Source organism: Dryobates pubescens, chromosome Z (assembly GCF_014839835.1).
Source record: "Dryobates pubescens isolate bDryPub1 chromosome Z, bDryPub1.pri, whole genome shotgun sequence".
Classification (NCBI taxonomy): domain Eukaryota; kingdom Metazoa; phylum Chordata; class Aves; order Piciformes; family Picidae; genus Dryobates; species Dryobates pubescens.
The window spans coordinates 58524291-58543368 of record NC_071657.1 but is presented as its reverse complement, the minus strand read 5'-3'; the positions used below and the strand labels follow the sequence as shown (position 1 = coordinate 58543368).

Sequence of the window (19078 nt, the reverse complement as noted above, 5' to 3'; positions counted from 1 at the left end):
ATAGTTTTGTTGTTTTCTGACAAATAAGTATTCTTTATCTAATACTCCTCCTTCCCTCTCCCCCTCTCTCTCCCGCCCCCCCCCCCCCCCCCCCCCCGTGGCTATTAAAACATAATTATCCAAGAGAGTTTTGTGAACATGTTCTGTAAACACTTTAGATTTGTGTTGTGTGCTGCTTGGCCTGCTGTTCTTCCTGCTGAATTTGCTCCTTTGTAGCAAATAATTAAAACTGCCTAAATGTGTTTTATTCAGTACCTTTTTATTTATAGGACTTGCAAGCTAATAGCTGTATTTGCTCTCTTGTATACAGTTTTGAAGTGTGGATAAACTGTTTAGTGTAATTATTAATCACAAGCATAAATGACAGTCAAATAGCCTGATAAAAAGGTGCCTTCAAAATGTCAGATTGATATGGAAAGATTATTTTTTTTTTTCCTTTCACCCATTTTTTATGTTGCAAACTAAGTTAACTTAGCATTGACTGTATAGGTAATATTGGAAGGAAAGGATTTAATTCAAGTAGAGACCACAAGTCACCAGATTTTCTGTTTCTAAGATTACCTCTTTTCTTGTAAGTTCTAGAGAAGTGCTATCAAAGACGTGACTTTAAGTCTTCAAATAGAGGAATTCTGAAATTTCACTTTAAAGCTTAAATCCAGGTTTGGTACAGGAATGTCTTTCTTACTTGATGGAGAAAGCAATCAGAAGACATTTACTGTTAAAATGCCCTGACATCAGTGTGATGAATATTTTGGCTACATAATGAAATCAATCAATTCATTAGGTCATATACTATGGAAATTAAATTTTCCTTTCTTTTCAGTATGTACAACTTAGGAAAAAGGATGAGTATCTACACTGAAACTGACTGTAGCAGAAGTTTGTTCAGAGGCATCTTAATATTTATAGCATATAATGAAAAAAACACTGAAGTTACCAGTGAAACAGTGAAACTTTTTTTATTTGCATTTAGAGGAAAACTTAAATGCTTTGTGCTTCCAAGTGTTACGTGACTTATAAAACGCTCTTTAAAGGCTTTTGCTCATTAAATACTTCTGAAATTGAATAATTGTATGCCAGAAAGTCTGACTTGTCTTTTTTAAAATCCTGTTATTCCCTTGCCTACTTAATTTTTACTTGTCAAGTCTTTGGAGGACTTAAAGGACACAAAAAGATACAAAAGCCCATAGTTGGGTTTTAATAAAAGCACTCATCAAAGCTTTATTATTTGATTTCTCTTACACCTAGAATTATGGTTCAGTGAATAATGGTATATTTGCACTGAATTACCTTGCAATTCAGAATATGGTCCAACATCTCAAATGCATTACTAAAGCCAGCTATTCAACTTAACACCTGAACTGATATTCTAAAATAGCTGCATGTATCCAGTGTGAATAAAAATTAAATATTTTTATTATAAGCTTTAAAATAGGACTAATCTTTACAAGGTGAAGCTTTTAGCACATTGATTGCTACACTTGGTAGCTATTTTTCTAAGACTCTTGATTAGTCTAAAACAGCTTTCAGTGCATGCTAACAGTAGTAGTTTGCTTTTCTGTGTTCTTGTTTTTTTGTTGTGGTTTTTTTGGGGTTTCTTTTTGTTTTAATAAGATCTGACTGGAAGGGTTGTGTGAATACTATTGATTTTCAATTGAACCTTTTTCATCTGCTGGCTAATTGGTAAAGTACTTTAAGTTTTTAACACTGTGAGAATTGCTTGGTAGACATTACAGAAACCGAAATAATGGAACTTTTTTGAACTCTGCTTTGTTCTTTTGGGGGAGGATAATAGGCTGTAGATAACTAATTCTTTCTAGATCATGGTAACAAAAAACCCATCTATCTGTAGTAATTTTACATAGCTGTCTCAACTGATTAAATATGCAAGCACAATTTGAGTTAAGTCTGTGCTGCTTCCTGAGTAGAGAAGCAGGCTGGTATCAGAGGAAATTACATTAATCTTGCTTTCACGTTTTGGTTTGGTTTTGTTTTGTTAAAAGCCTCAGCACTCTAGTTTTGTGTGGTTTGTTTTTTAGACTGAATCTGGGTATGGCTCAGAGTCAAGTTTACGACGTCATGGCTCCATGGTGTCTCTTGTTTCTGGAGCAAGTGGATACTCTGCAACATCGACCTCTTCGTTCAAGGTTAGTGAGTAAAATTTTCATTGTGCGTAAATAACGTGCAACTGGAAAAGAAATAACTTGTGAAGTCTCATTCACATCACCACAGGAAAAAATACAAATTACTTGGTTTACTCTAAGCATTAGTAATTCATCATAGGATGGTAAAACAGATCATACAGGAAGTTCTCTTGTGCCTCTGCGCAGTTAACCCCATCCCGTTTAAATTGCAGTGTCATCTTCCACTAGCAAGAAAATCAGACCTGTGGGAGCACTTACTAACCTTTCCTATTTCAGTCCCCAGAACATCAGGACCTCTAAATCAAAAGGAATGCTCATTCTGTGATTTAATTAATAAATTTGACTAATAGTGGTTGGGAAATGATGGCTTTCCATATGTCCTGTATATAAAACTTTAGTGTAAGAATATGGGTGGGATGTACTTCTGGGAGAACAGAACAGGACTTGATTATTTTTGAGTATACAGAAGCATTTCGGGCTTTTTTGCCTTGTATTTTCAGAAGGGCCATAGCTTACGTGAGAAGCTTGCAGAAATGGAAACCTTTAGAGACATCTTGTGTAGACAAGTGGATACTTTGCAGAAATACTTTGATGCCTGTGCAGATGCTGTTTCCAAAGATGAACTCCAGAGGGATAAAGGTAAAACTGTAACCGCAGACTCATACCTCCATGGAACTTACATTTTTACACGGTAATAGGCCTTGAAATAATTACAATAGCATTTGATACCATAAAAATAACATATATATCTTGAATTTACTTTTTAGTCTGGGGGTCGGTGATAGATATTTCCATGTAAACAGAGTTAACTGTTTCCTCTTCAGAAGTTGAATTCCCATAAGAATCTACTTAATATTGACCTGTACCTGTCAACTATACAAAAGAAATGCTTTAAAGAGTTTGGTGTTAAAGAACAGTAATTGTTGACCCCTACAAGATTAATTCAAGTTAGTTTGTCACTATATCTCTTATTTGGATATTTGTTTCAATAAAAGTGATACCTTCTTTTAAAAATGCTCTGGTGCTGCCATAGTGAATGCCCCTGAGATATAGTGGCTGTAACTAACATTGGTTACAGAGTGTACCTGAGTGCATGCTCAGTGCACCTAAGGTCCTAGTAGGACTAAAATGTGGATGTCTGTACATTTGAGTTCCTCTTCTCTGAGCACAGCTTGTTGTCGTATCTGTGCATTCTCCTGAGGCATAACACTGCTTAGCAATGAAGATGCTCTTAATTCTTTCTTGTATACTAAAGAGTTGGAAAAACTTTCTCACTCATAACACTCTTTTTCAAATGTAGTGGTAGAAGATGATGAAGATGACTTCCCTACAATGCGTTCTGATGGGGATTTTTTACATAATAGTAACAGCAGTAAGGAAAAATGTAAGTGCCCCAACTTTTGTCACTGAAAATTATATGACTGGTATATAAGCTTCATGCACGACAAGTACTTCTGCTCTTCTCTAAGCAGAAAATGGCAAAAGAGTTATGTAAGTGCATGTGACAGGAAATTCCTATTCATATTATCATCCATTAACTAATTTTCATGATTCTATGTTTAATTCATACAATGTTAAAGTAGTCTTTCTAAAATGTAATTTCCAATTCTGCATCCACAGACATTTTCACTACACAATACTTCTAAAAGAGCTACATCATTGAGATAATTGAGAACTTGAGATTTGTAACAAGTAGTTGCAGTTGTCTTGCAAATGTTACCTGCTTTGAGTGTAGTGGAATATAATGCTTTTCCAGTTAAATACGGCCCAGAATGTTTTTTCCTAATTCTATGGCTATATAGTAGTGGTTAAGTCACCGTCATTACTGATTGTCACTCATTGTAGTTTTAGCGCTTTTTTGAACTGTGTATTCCGTTGTTACGATGAAGAGAATTCTGATTTTTATTTGTATCATAAATGATCTCGTTACTTTACTCACCACATCCACACAGTGGATATGAAGAATTTGGGTGTCTCGTACTCTTCTAGAAGTCTGTTGCTTCTGGACTGGCAGAATTTGTTCACTTACAAAATCTGTGTGCATTCTTCTGAAGTATTTCAGTCTTCACATTCTCTAGATACTGGTGATTCAATTAGTCTTAAGGTATTTCTCAGACTTTGATTCACAAAACTTTGAAGTTGCAGTACATTAAGTTTCACATCTGACTAAATCTCCCAAAGTACTCACCAACAGTTGTTTTTTTCAAAATGCAAACATATTCAGCAAGAACCTGGAAAACTTATGCAAAATAAGCCTTTTCTATGTCTTCTGTTTTCTCCTTAATTGGCTATTTACCCCAATTTACATATTTCCTTGCTGTATTGAAGGGCCCTTTCTAAAGTATAGCCAAAACTTCCAGGATATTTTCAGAATTTATGAGGGTAGATTTTGAGTTTATATTTTGTATAAAATGTTTGTTTTACTGAGGATTGATCATAATGGTGATTTCAGAGATTAAATAGCACCTAACTGAAGTTTTTAATCTTTCTTGGATCTTATCACCAAAGATAAAGTTCACACTATTCACTGGTAAGTGCACAGTTCCACTAACCCTACAGTGTAGATATGTAGGGGGGTGGGGGTGGTGTTTGTTTTTTGGGGGGTTTTTGAGGACTGCTAAGTCAGAACAAATTTCATAACATGAAAAAAAACTTCTTTAAAAAATGTTGTGAGAATTTAATTATACTGTGTGATTCATTTTGAAAGAGATGTCTTTGTCAAACTTAATTTTTATGTAGGAGTTCCAGCTTAATTTACCTTCAGAACATTTCTTCATATCCACATTCTTCTAGTTTGTATCTTACATATTCCCATACAATATGGGGAATGTCACTAGGAAAGTCTGTATTTTTAGTATAGCAGATCATTGTAGAATATTTAAGTGCAAAGCAAGTGAGTTCACTTTTATTATCACCAATTTAAAAGGAATTTGAAGTGCTATCCATATTTCTTTTCTAAAGTCCTGTATCAAGTCTTTGTGAACTTACTTGCTAAGTTGCTATTACGGGTGCCTGTGTATAAACTAGCTTACTGTAGCTCACTACAGAAAATCATTTAAGCAACCCCTTGGTTTTTTTTTTTTTGCAGATGTTCTAATTCCAATTGTTGTTATCCCTGATCCCATTAAATTTCATTTTCATCAGTTATGTCTATGAAAAGCTTTATCTCCCTTTTAATTTTTTTGTGCCTCAGTTTAATAAATTTAGCTTATAGAAATGAAATATTTAATAGTTGCCAAGCTGCAAAACTTGATTAGAAATTAAATATTAGAATCTCTATTCAAAATGGGAATCATAAGTCATGAGTGATGCAGTAAGGGAAGTAGATGTCTCAGGCCGATAGCTATGCCCATGCATTGGGCAGAAATCTATTCAGTTTAACTGGTAATGATATTCAACTTCATTCTTTTATAATCTCAGCCTCAGAACAGCTGTTAAAATTGTTTCTCAAATTTAAGGTTCCCTTTTGAAATCTATCCAGTTCTGGAAGGACCGTAACAGTCTTTTTTAGCAGTAACTGAGAAGTGGTTGCCTGTCTATCCTGAACCTGTTCTGCAGTCAGTATTCAAGGAAGTGAGAAGCATGACTCCAACCTCATTTACCCTACAATAAGAGTGTTTGATCCTGCTGTTCAAATGACCAGTGCACCAATGTAATGTTCCAGTCATTAGATACAAGACTGACTTGAGAGGCCAAATTGACGTTGTCTCTTGGAATTTGTTTCCTTCTGCATCTTCACTGGTTGGAAGGAAGTAGACAATATTACTATAGAGATGTGTGTAGTATGAAGATGGCATTTTACAAAGGGAAGCTTTTTCTGTTCTATGTTCTCTATGATCTTTGAGTGAGGAATACTGTGGAGATATTTAAATCTTTTGGACACATTCCAGTTAAATCTGGTAACTCTCCCTGGTAACCAAAGAAGGGTCTGACATGCATATTCACCCACTGGGATCTTAAATTCTAAGAATGTAGAAGTCTTCCCCTCCGTCTGCTTAGGAAATTGAGCATATTTGGACTTAAATTATGCAAGAATAAGAGCAGCAGGTGACACCTACTTAAGGAATATCTTTGAAGACAGAAAACATTTTGGTACTGAAACTGTAAAAATGGACATGGTACAGAGGCTGAATGAGAGAAACTTGCTGTAAAATGCAGTAGGATTTATGCTGGCATTTTGTTTTGAATGGAGGAAGAATATTCCCCAACCTTTTGCTGAAATAATGAGGTTGTTCTTAGAGGAAAACTAATTGTTGCTCCTACTGCTATCCACAGAACTGGAAAAACAGTAAGTATCAGTAAATAGGTGATGCACCCAAATGTGGGGTTTTTTCTCTTTATCATGGTGGCATAAAATGGAAAAGATAAAAAATTATTTCTTCTTACTGTCTTTAAAATTACTTTAATTCCCACTGGAAAATAGATTTAATCAAACACAGGATGTTGCAGACACCAGGGAAAGTGTTACAAACAATCTTAGGAACAAGAAGGGAAAACTGACACAACCTAATGAACACAGAGGTGGGGAAGAGAGAGGGTGAAAAGCTGTTCGAGGCTAAAACATGGCATGAAGAGCCTCTTACATGGAAGGTGAGAAAAAACAAATCATGAATGAAGCAAAATGCTTAAAGGACAGGATAATTAAAGGCATAGTTTGTGAGATGTTGAAATTTAAGTAGAAAATTCCTGCTATGTTTTTTCAGTTGGCTGCATGCAGTTTGATCACCAATCTAGAAGAGCAATTACAATAATAAATGTTATTTTCTAGTAGTCTTTCTCTTGAACGATATTGATCTCCTCATGCCATATTTCACTTAGTCTATAGTTGACATGTAGTTGAGCTCTCCAAATAGGACCTCTTCAGACAAAAATTTCTGGTGTAGCTGAAGCTCAGCTTTTACTGAATAAAGGGTTGATGTCATCTTCTGACTTGTTCTGGGAAGACAAATGCCTTTCCATGGTTAGGAATGGATCAAAATACTCCCACTTTAAGGAATGTTACAAGTGGTTATCTCTTCTAAGAAACATGCTTTACATCTTTCTCCAACAAGTTAATTTTTGCCCAGAATTATAATGGGTGAAGTGAAGTATGGACACTGACTTCAGAACTGCAAGGTCTGTATTTGTCACTGAACTTCAACTTGTCCTTAAGGAATGCCTTAGAATTTATGGAGACTGAGACTATGTGGAAATATTAGTGAGCTGTAGCTGAGACTTAAAGATAACAAAAGCTGGCTTTCTTCCAGGAAATGAGGCTGCATCTTTCTTACAATCTACCACAAGGATTCCTAAAATGATTTTGTAGTATTTCAGACAGTGGTAGTTTCTTAAGCATGTGTAGAATGTTACATAATTAAGAGAGAAAAACTCACATCTACAGGGATGATAGCTGTCCTGGTAAGCCTGCACGTGAACACAGTCTACAACAACAGGACAAATTACTAGTGTAAACTGTCATTTTCAGTTATGAAGTGCTATGGGTGAAGCACTTGTGTAATTTCTGTTACTCTCAGTGAATCCACTGCATTGCCTGGCTTGCCAGCTTATATCAGCTTCAGTCTCAGCCTCCTGTGTGCTCATTCTGCAGCTATCAGGGGGAAGGAGAGCTACTCTGCTCATTGGTTCTGAAGCAGATTTTTCTCTTGCTTTCCCTTTTTCTCCAACCCCCATCTTTTATGCCCTGTACTATTCTTAATTAACATGAAGTAAATAAATTGCATTCTACCACACTGTATATGTTTATTGACATATTTGGAGTACTGTGTAGTCTCTAAACATCTGTTTTTTAAAAAGTTGTGGTTTTGTTGTGGTGGGATTTTCTGGCGTTTTTTGTTTGTTTTGGTTTGGTTTTCTGAAAGGAAGGCATATGAAATCTCCAGATTTAAAGCACTGCTTAAGACCATGTGTCAATTGTTTTCTGTTCCCAGTGTAGATTGTGCTCTAACATTAGGGAACAGAAATTGTATTTCTCTTCTCTGCAAGAACTGGTCTGCTTGAAAGCTCTGTTTTGCCCTTACTGACAGATGTTGGATAAACTTAAACAAGTATTTATTTGTACGCTTTAAAATACACCGGTGGGATGTTGACAAACTCGCAGATTTGGGGGTAAGAGGGTGACATCCAGCTAGGTGGTAAGTCTTTAACTTGCCCTATAGCATATCAGGAGTTACTTTAGCATGATCAGCTCAGGCTCAGTCAGCTTCAACATGAGTGTTACTTCTGCTGTCTAATGTTTTCTGACATTAATATGTAGTATTTAATTTATTATATCAACCTACATAGGGGTTTGACATATAATAGGTGCTTTTTTGTCACATGTTTTAAATGCCTTGTTTAAATAGCCCGAGCAACAGATGGCTTGGTTGACAGCGTGAGGTAGTTGTTGAAACTGCAAAATCCACAGTATGTGCATAATTCAACACATTTGATACTTTTACCATGCCTTTTTATTTTGAGGTTTTCAAATCTAGAGTTATCTGCTTAAAGCAGCCTTCAATGTTACATTTTCGGTTTGATTGCGTTTTGAAGTCGTTCCTTTCTTAGTGCTGTATCAGATACGTTTTAAGGTTGCTCTGTGCTAATTAGGCCCCACTTCAAGCTGTCAAACTGCTATTGTTACGAAGTATTACCACTCCCTCCACCCACATGATTTGCTGAGTTCAGAGTAACACAGCATTACAAGCAGACTTGAAATGCAGCATAACAAGATGAAGCTGAAGGGATGTGTTCTTCCTTTTGAATCTCTTTGTTTATCATGTGGATAGTTGAAAATCACTAGCATTTTTAATTTTTATTTGTAAATTAACTTTTGGCCAGTCTGTTTTCTTCAGTCAGTTGTAATATAAGGCATACAAGTAAAATGCTTATACAGTTAAAATCAGCTGTCAGTAAATGATTTGTGTTTGGTTTTAGTGTTTCCAAATGTGATACCCAAAGGAATTAATGGCATAGACTTTAAAGGAGAAGCTATAACTTTCAAGGCAACTACTGCTGGAATCCTTGCCACTCTCTCTCATTGTATTGAACTCATGGTAAAACGTGAAGAAAGCTGGCAAAAAAGGCTAGATAAGGTAAGACAATATTTATTTTACTTTTAAGAGGGGGGAGAAAAAGTGGGGTTTGAGCTTGAGACTGAAATTTTAAATGAGCTGTTAACTTTTTATGTACAGCATTTATTATCTTTAGGTGCTTACATTATTTATTCTAATAAAATGCTGAACCTCATCCCCACTAGTCATATAACAACATTATTCACCGCAGTCTTTCTTTTTCCAGACCTTGTTCAGATGGATATATTAAAAAAAATAAAATAATAGGACTACTATTGAGAACTAAACAATATTGTATAATAGTAAGTGTATCACTTGCAGCCTTTTAAGAGACCGAATTATCCATGCTTGCAATATGATGTGCAAATCTGTGAAACGTTTTAGCTGCGATAAAAACGACGGCAGTGCTGAGGAGAACAAGTTCTAACTTTAGATGTCTCTTTAAGATAAGTGATACAGAACTCGGAGCATTGTGATCACTCTAGCTGAGGGCCTGTAGTTCATGGTGTTCCCCAAGGGTCAGTACTGGTCCCGGTCCTGTTCAACACATTCATCAGCAACCTGGATGAAGGGACTGAAGATATGTTTAACAAGTTCATTGATGGTACAGAACTGGGAGGGGTGGCTGATACACCAGAAGGCTGTGCTGCTCTTTAGTGAAACCTGGACAGGCTGGGAAGCTGGACAGAGGTGGCCCTCATGAACTTTTAGCAAGTGCAACTGTAGAGTCCTGCACTAGGACAGGTTAGGGGATTGACCCATTGGAAAGCAGCTCTGTGGAGATGGACCTGGGAGTGCTGGTGGATAACAAGTTAGCTGTAAGCAAACAAAGTGCTTTTGTGGCAAAGAAGGCCATTCATATTCTGCAATGCATTAAGAGTGTGGTCAGCAGGTTGAAGGAAGTTCTCCTCCCACTCAGCCCTGATGAGGCCCCCATGTGGAGTGTTGTGTCCAGTTCTCATTCTCCAGTTTGAGATAGGCAGGGAACTTCTGCAGTGAGTCTAATGGAAGGCCAAAGAGATGATTTGGAAACTGGAGCATCCCTTTTAGAAGGAGAAGCTGAGAGACTTAGTGCTTTTCAGCCTAGAAAAAAGAGAATACTGAGAGGGGAGCTTGTCAATGCTTATAAGTGTAGGTGTCAAGAGAACGTACCTGCACTGTCTTCAGTTGTGTTCAGTGACAGGACAAGGGCACAAGCTAGAACACAGGAGGTTTCACTTGAACTTAAGGAGAATCGTCTTTACTCTGAGGGTGGTGGAGCTCTTGAACAGACTGCCTGGAGAGGTTGTGAAGTTTCCTTCTCTGGAGACTTTCAAAACCCCCTTGGCCGTGTTCCAGTGCAGCCTGATCTCAGTGAGCCTGATTTAACAGGGGGATTGGACCAGATAATCCTCAGAGGTTTCTTCCACCCCCTTGCTATTCGGTTATCCTGACATTTCACTTTCTTTTAGGAGATTGAAGAGATTAAATCATGTTTTATGCTAATTGGTTACCTTTTTAGGTGTGTAACATTAGAGTAACTGTTGTTCTAATGACAGTGGTAGTTGAAACACACTAAGCATAGTCAACCACTGTAGCAATTTGAAAAGAGCAGTCTCATCTTTCATGAGATGTGCTGTAGTCATGGATAGGTTGTGGTTAAGGCTTTGATTTTGAGGATGGTGCTATCACTGGCAGGTGTCCTGTGCAGTCCTATAGCTGTTGGTTCTCTTGGTTTTCATTTAACATGTTTCTTTGTGTTGTGTGTCACACTTCAAATCATATTCCATGTGTTCTAGTGGTACACAGTTCAAAGAATGAATGCTTTCAAACAAGATATATCCATGTTTGAATTTTTGCCCCTATTTCCTGTGTTGTCTTTGTCCATATGTCTGAGCCCTGAACCTGTCTAACGGTATTGTGACTTCTGTCAACACTTCATTTGCTACTGCTTCATCTAAGTAATTGGAGAAATTACAGCAGATCTGACACTTGAATCTTCTTCATAGGTTCAGGCTGGACTAGAGACCTCAAGCAGTGTCTTTCTCTGCAGCTTCTTCTTAAAGGAGGGACAACTTGGGATTAGAATGAGTTGGTCAAGGCTTTATCAAGCCTGGTTTCAAGTTTCGAAGGCTGGAGGCTTGCACAGCTTTTCTTGGCAGCCTGTTCTGCTGTCCAGCTGTTGTTGCTTCCTTGGAGTAACTCATTTCAGTATCTGCCTGTTGTTTTTCACCCCTATGCTATAGGCTACTGTGAAGATTCTGTCACAGTTTCTTTATTATTTTCTTGGAGGTATTGGAAAGCTATTGTTAGGTCCCCTGCAAAAGCCTTCTTTCCAAGCTAAGCAAATGCAATTCACTCTCATTGATCAGGCTCTGCTTAGAGCATGGATGAAGTGTTATTTTCCTTGTCCCTAAGTTAGTATATGTTAATACAGGATAACATTTTAATACAGAACTTGAATTAATTTAGGTTAGTTATTTGTCACTTCTTTCTTCTTCTATGGACTAACTTTAAAGCACTTGTTTTTAGCTGGAGGTGGTTAATGAAGGCAAACCTCAATTTCACATTCCTCATACAAAATGAATAAATACATTTTAAGGGGGGGGGTCACAATCTGATTTGGACATGTTTTCCCAGGAATTAAAATAGCAAAATCTTTGAAACCCTTGTAGGTTTTAAGTTGCTTCCCTGTGGTAGACTGGCAACTTCCACAAAGCCACATTTGTCAACAACACTTTTCTGGAGTTTTCAGGACACTTATGTTTAAGTACTTCAATTCTAATATAAAATAATTACTGTTTATTAGTATTCCTCTAATTTCTAGCCTTTGGGGAGAGATTTCTTTTTTAATTAAATACAGAACTGTAATGGGCAACCTTTGGTAATAGCTGAGGTCCCACCTAGCTGGCCACCACTTGTCCAGCAGGATTAGAAGGAAAAGTATGATAGGAAAGCTTATGAACCAGAGGAAAAGCAGGGAGATTGCTCACTCTGGTTCTTTTAATGACAGAACATTCTTAACTTGGGGAAAATCAATTTGTTGCTATTTGAAAGTAGATGCCATTAACGGGAAACAAACACTAAAACAGCTTTCTTCCCCCATTTCCTAAGCTCAACTGCAATCCTTCACTGCAGGCCTCTATACCTGCTTCTTGCTAGCTCAAAGTAATATGGGGGGAATAATGGGAGGCTTGCAGTCTAAAACAGTTCACTTCTGTCACTCCTTCCTTCTCACACTTTTTCCCTGCTCCAGTGCAGATTCTCTCCATGGATATCAGTAGTCCACAGGGGGAAAATTCCTGCAGGGAATGTCTTCCTGCTTTGGCATGGGGTCCTCCAGGGGTTGCAATGCAGATACAATCTTTGCTCTGGAGCCATTCCTTCTCTTCTAACCTTGGCATCTTCTTTGTTTCTCATTTTGTGTTCCACTTCCCTCTCTCCTCAGGGTGCTTTTGCTCTTAAATACATTTTCAGACAGATGCTGCACATATGGTAAATGGGCTCAGCTGTGTACTGGCATGGGTTTCTTTCAAAGCTGACTAGAACCACCTGTGTCTGACCCAGGGCAGCCCCTGGCTGCCCCACATAGAGGCCACCCCTGCAGTCCCCCATCACTAACACCTTGACACCTGTGCATTTAAAGACAGCACTTGAATGACTTCACACCTCTGCTAACACCATTTTGCTTCAGTTGTAGAGTTACTTTTGTTTTTATTTTACCTTAAGTAGTTAAATATGGTTTTATATGAGTATCTTCTATAACTCTGGACCTGAGCAAAACACGTTACTTTATCATCGGATTAACAGGTGAGCAGAGAATAGTGCTGGTCTCTGTATTTTTGGTTCTCTTGGACAGAAATGTAAACTGCTCTGACATGGAAGTAGATGTTATGAGATTGTGAGTTCAGAATACTTTCCCTAAGAGATTAAAGGGGGAAATTATATTAAATTGGGCAGCTGCTTGTTATAGCTGAGTGGGCATTAATGCTCTTACTGTCTAGCAGTGGACAGACATAAAAAAATCACCTCGCAGAGTTGAAAGGGACAGTATCATTTTTGTCCTTTGCTTGTCAGCAGATACACACTACTGACTGCACTGTGCAGGTTTGTCACAGAAGTATTATCTCTGTCAGTGGCTAAAATCAGTGATGTATTTTTTTTCCATAACTAGCATGTGGCACTGCAATCCAATTTGCTCTGCTTTGCCTTCCAGTCTCCTTACTCTACTAGCTTCAGTACTACCTTTTATTACACAAGGTGATTAAGAGTCCTGCTATCTTGACAAACTGCACAGCTTCCCTCTTGTAAAGGGCTAGTTTAGCCCTATTTTGCTGAACTTGAAGCAAATGTATTTCAAAAGTATAGCTGTTCAAAAAACATTCTCATTAAAATAAGCTCAAGTGCAATACAGTTTGAATCTGGAAGGTGGCTACAATGTGATTAGAGATTAATCCAGTGTTATCAATACTCTCAAGTATTTTTTTTCTAAGGGGCCTAAGTTACATTCTGAAGGTTGAAAACTATGTCTGAATCTTTGAAAAGGTTTATTGTAAAAGCATATTGTAATTTTTAAGGAGACTGATAAAATAATGTGCTTAACAATTGTAGTTTTAGAATTCTGTATTTTGTTTTCTTTGTTACCCAGTCAGATGGCCAGAGCAAACTTCTTTACCTCAAGGTGAATATGTTTAGACAGCTTCTTTTCTTAAATTTTAATATTTGTGACTTAAATATCTTAGTGAATTTTTCTGCTGTCAGTTTCCCAAATTCTGCCTTATTTAATGTTGTGGCCAAGAGATGCTGGCAGATTCGGAGGGTTGTCTTTTGACACGTGAATTAGGGCTAACGTGTAGATAGAAGTACATAGTGCAGAGATTTGGGGCAAGTGGGAGGAGGAATTATTTTGTTAGGTGTTTGTTTTTCATTCCAAGTGTTCTGGTAAAGCTTCTATGCTTTCTCTCTGTGCCTTAGTCAAATCATGCTTTATGCAACTTTAGACCTGTGCAGTTGCTTTCAAAAAACTTACACAAAATGTTGTGAAAAATTAGGTGTTATCAGGTATCGCTTCCTTGTGATAGTTTCAAAGGTGAAAGCCTACCTTCATAGTTAAAGACTATACTGTCTTCATCTAAAATCTGGCATCTGTTTTACCTCTAAGAATTTTCCTGTGGAAAAAGTATGCTATTTCCTTTTACATCAAACCTGTTGCTTTACTTTTTGAATTTCTATTTTAGAAATTGGAAAATGTATTCCAGAGTGGATGTTACCACTAATCTTCCAGTCAATAAATTAAGCCTTTCAGTGTTCTTAAAGGGGTTTTCACTGAATCTTTACAGTTGAATTTGGTTTGCTGAATAATCGTAATACTCATCAAGTAGTAGTTTGTAGTGTCCAGCAGTCACCTGTAAGACTTAACTGTCTTCCACCTGAAGGGATTCTGGAAATGGAGAGAGAAACAGCTCATGTATTAAAGCAGAATTAAGGAAAAAATTCAGAAGTGTTTATAGCTTTTTTCACTGAGAGCATCTGGCAGTATATAGAGCTTGCAGGGGAAGTATTACACTTAATCGGATTCTGGCATCACTGTATTTTTATGCAAAATATTCAGTGATAGAGATGTTGTTTGTGGCTCTAGTACAGTCACACAAGTATTATGGGAGAATGATGTTGGCTTGTTAGTTGCTGTGTGGAGTTCACAGAATGATTCACATTGAGCCTATGCCAGCTAATTCTAGATACAACTTAGATGTTGTGACTCATTAGTATCTCGCCACATTCAACAAGTTAGCTTTTTACCAGTTATACTTTTCACTCTTATCGCTGCCAAAGCATCTGTGTCGAGGAGGTTTATATAAACTGTCAGTCAGATACAAAGTCTGACCCTCAAAGGACGATGAATAGCTGTGCTTGTATGACATACCAATTTTTTTCTTACAGATCTAGTTTCTTCCACATGACATAAGATATTCTTGGAGTAACTAGCTCCTTAAGCTTTGTACTATGTGTGCTTGTATACAGGCACATAAAACGTGTGCAAATAAAATCAGAAAACTAAGCAGCTTTGCAGTTGTCACTTGCAAAAAAACCCTATGCCAGCCATTCCATTTATTGACATGTTGACTCTTACTAGTCAGCTCATTCTCATCAAATGGTCATGTAATTTTATAGGAAGTAGAGAAAAGGAGGAGAACTGAAGAAGCTTACAAAAATGCTGTGACAGAACTGAAGAAAAAGTCCCACTTCGGAGGGCCAGACTATGAGGTACAAATTCTGCTTTTAAAATGTTACAAAATGCTATGACTTTTAAAGATTGATTTGTTTCTCAAAGTGGGGAAAGTAGTGTGTAAATCAAGGTGTTTGGAAGCCTTCCACTTCAGGCTTCCATGCTCCACTTTTGTTGACAGTGGTTCGCTTACAGATATTTTTTTGCTGGGTTGTTTGGTTGGTTTTTTGTAGGTTTTTTGGTTGTGGTAGTTTGAGGGTTTTTTTGGGGGGTGGGGAAGGTTTGGTATTTTGAGTATTTTTCTTGTACATTTATAGCTATTTATATGCAGTAGTTTTGTATTTTCATTTTTTACTGGCTCAGTTTTATTGATAGGTAAAGCTAACCTGAAAACCCTGACTGCAGAGGCATTCCTAGAATATGAAGTTTAACTTGATTTTTAACTTGTCACTGTCACTTGAAATTTTGTATTGACAAATTAGGTGATTTTAGATTCCTTTCATCTGTTAAATTGCATATTTCAGTAGCTTTTTCCTGAGGTATTTCATTAACTTCTAAGATGCATATTAAACTAGCTTCTAAAGAATAATGTAAGCTAATGTACCTGTAATGCTGTTTGTGTAGTTTTTTAGAACTTGACCCTTTCATGTACATCCATGTTTCTGCTCTCAAATAATAGCTTGAGAAATAGCATCGATAGGTTGGGATAGTTAAAAGATACTTAACTTAGGTTCTCTTTCACTGAGCCATACACTGTAAAAGAAAGGGATAGGAAGTGAGACTTCGTATCTGGTTGTGAAACCAGCTGCTTCTCCCAGGTATGCCTATTGTAAAGCAGTTTGTTGACATTTGCTGGACGAGCTTGTTTTACAGTACAGTAAAAGCAGTAAACCTGTCTTTCTGAAGTTACCATTTTACTTGGTAGACTTAAGTTTTTAGTAATTGACTTAAATTTACCTGATGTTTAGTGAAAAAAGGGATCTTTCCAAGAATTATCGAGTTCCTCATAATTTTGTTTTGTTACATTTTGGGCACATACCTGAAATCAGCCCTAAGGCCCTAGAATACCTGGAAGTAGTCTAGGCTCACAATTATGTTAACGTGTAATTTCTTAAACACTGCAAACATTTTTAAGAGAAGATACATGCTAATTAAAACCTAAATCTGATGTTGAAATGTGTTGACGCTGTTACTTAGTTTCCTGTTTGTTTGTTTGTTCCATTAAAATGTTATTGGAGGTAGTAACTTCTTTTTAGCAAGTAAGGTTTTCAGAGGAATTGTCTAAAAATACTAGTGAAAATATTCGAGACCTCTAGATGATGTTTGCTTCCATTGGTTACATGCCTAATATATAAGTAATCTATTTCTAATATTAAACTGTAGTGAAACTCTTATGCCTCAAAAATTTTGAACTAGTCTTGTTATGTTCTAGGAGGGTCCTAATAGTCTGATTAATGAAGAAGAGTTCTTTGATGCTGTTGAAGCTGCTCTTGATAGACAGGATAAAATGGAAGAACAGGTATCGGTACTTGAAAAATGTCTTGGTGATGGGTGCTTCATGGGAGACTTCTATGACTTAATTTGAGTCCTGGAATGCATCTGCTGAAGCTTTAGATACTTTATTCTGACATTGATAGTGGGATAGCTAATATTTTGACAGTTAAATATTGTTGTTCAACACTGATTGTGAGAAAATGATCTCACAAGTTATATAGAAAAGGATAGTGTAAGTAGTATGTTAATGGAATGTCTCTGTAGTTTCCAATTCCTAAGCAAGTCTCCTGCATAAAATTCTTGTGTGAATATCAAACATTGCAGACATTTCTCAAAACCTAACTATTACTCTGAAGTTTTTGACTCTAGCAGTATGTGAAATAAAGATACGGTTTTGCTGGTGTTTATTATTTAAAGGCTCTATAGGCTGTGGCTACTTTAACTCATTCTTGAATAAACTCCAGTAACAAGGATCAAAAAGGGATGCATATGAGAAAAGATAGAATGTGAGAATGTATAGCAACAGATAAAAATGACAGGGAGTAACAAAGTGGTGCATCCTTAGTTTTAAAAGTTTTAATGCTTATGAATATAGTGATTGCAGTGACTTACTTATGAATTAAAAGGCCTTCCAGTGGACATACAGCACCACACAGCATTTACCTATGTTGGGGTCTCTTAGCAGAGAGTAAAAGTTTTGAATGACTGGTTTGCTGCTACTTGAATCCTCAGTGCTGATCATCTATTTTACGTAACTTGGAAATACATCTTGTAATATACACTACTCTTCAGACCTATTGACTTACTGGGAATTCCAGCAGCATGACAGCTTCATGACTGTCATGGATGGCATTAGTTGTTATAGCCACGGTGTAGACTGAAGATGAGTCAGTCTGTTTCACAGTTCACCCAGAAGCAGCTGACTACTACTAATTAAGTCTTATTTTGTTGCAGTCCCAAAGTGAAAAGGTTAGATTACACTGGCCAACATCCTTACCTTCTGGAGATGCATATTCTGCTGTGGGGACTCACCGGTTTGTCCAAAAGGTAAGACATTTCTGATGATCCCCTCTGAATGATGGACTGATCCATGATATTTCTGGATAATGTTTGTATGAGTAGGTGAGATTTGCTTATTTTTCAGATGTTTCTAGTAACTTTCAATGGTTTACTGATTTTGGAAAGTAGTAGCTGGAATTGTAGAACTGTTTTCTCTCTTGGCTCTGAAAATACTGATCTTCCATTGATCTAGTCTATTTGGAATCCTCTTGACTTGTATCAAGCTTGTCACTTAGTTGATGAAGGAAAAATCCCAACTCGCTAGCCTCACTGCTTTTATTTTTAAGATAGTTTCACCAAAATTCAATTAATTGATTTTATGTATTTTAAAAAATCCTGCCTCTTGTGTCAGGATCAGTTGACTTTTTTAGTGTTACTGGAAATATTAAGCTCCTGTCAAGGCGATGCTGGGAGCGTAATACACAATAGGTGCATGAAATCAGCATTCGCTGCTGTGCTTGCTGCTTATGGTGCTTTTGTTTTCCTTTTCTTCATTATCTTGTGCTTGCAAGTTGGTACTGAATGCTCTGTTGTGCCTTTGTTCTGATTACTTGGTTTTTTCTTTGTCTGTCTCTGGTAGCCCTATAGTCGCTCTTCCTCCATGTCTTCCATTGATCTAGTCAGTGCCTCTGATGATGTTCACAGATTCAGCGCCCAGGTACTGTATTAATGTGTAGAGTGGGGGTTGCATATCTTTGCTGGTTTTCATCCTCTTCTCTAGGACCTGAGGTTTTTTGTTACATAAATCACTGCTTGCTTTAAAGTAGTACATTGAGACAAAGGCGTTCTCTATTCCTATACTAAATGGTTGTCTTTTCATATCCAGCAGGCGTGTGTATCACTTGTGCATAGGCCTAAATCTTGTGAAATTGTCGGATTTTAGTTCAGTAACTTTAATAAAAATGCCTACAATTGAAAAATGTCGCGTTTCAGATTATAACAAAAGTAGAATAACATCTGTTTCATGTGGGCTGGAGATGATCTTTGCTCCGTATTGAGTATTTTTTTCTTGCTTTTAAATCAAAGATTTTAATTTCGGCTTTGACATTTGTTTGTAATGACATTAAGATAATAAATGCTGATGTTCACTACCATTTTTTACTTCTACAGCTACTTTTATTACTGAA

At 37.0% G+C, this 19078-nt stretch overlaps 1 protein-coding gene across 2 annotated transcripts in view; it reads left to right on the top strand.

Annotated features, from left to right (window-relative positions):
* CERT1 (ceramide transporter 1) overlaps positions 1-19078 on the top strand; it is a 75659-nt gene that overhangs the window by 40547 nt on the left and 16034 nt on the right. The window contains exons 4-11 of one of the 2 annotated variants that reach the window (XM_054178108.1): positions 2040-2147; positions 2645-2783; positions 3445-3528; positions 9057-9214; positions 15344-15436; positions 16831-16917; positions 17847-17939; positions 18532-18609. In XM_054178108.1, the coding sequence (XP_054034083.1) occupies positions 2040-2147; positions 2645-2783; positions 3445-3528; positions 9057-9214; positions 15344-15436; positions 16831-16917; positions 17847-17939; positions 18532-18609 (840 nt within the window). The remainder of the gene's footprint in view (positions 1-2039; positions 2148-2644; positions 2784-3444; positions 3529-9056; positions 9215-15343; positions 15437-16830; positions 16918-17846; positions 17940-18531; positions 18610-19078) is intronic. The other variant, XM_054178109.1, reaches the window with a different exon arrangement.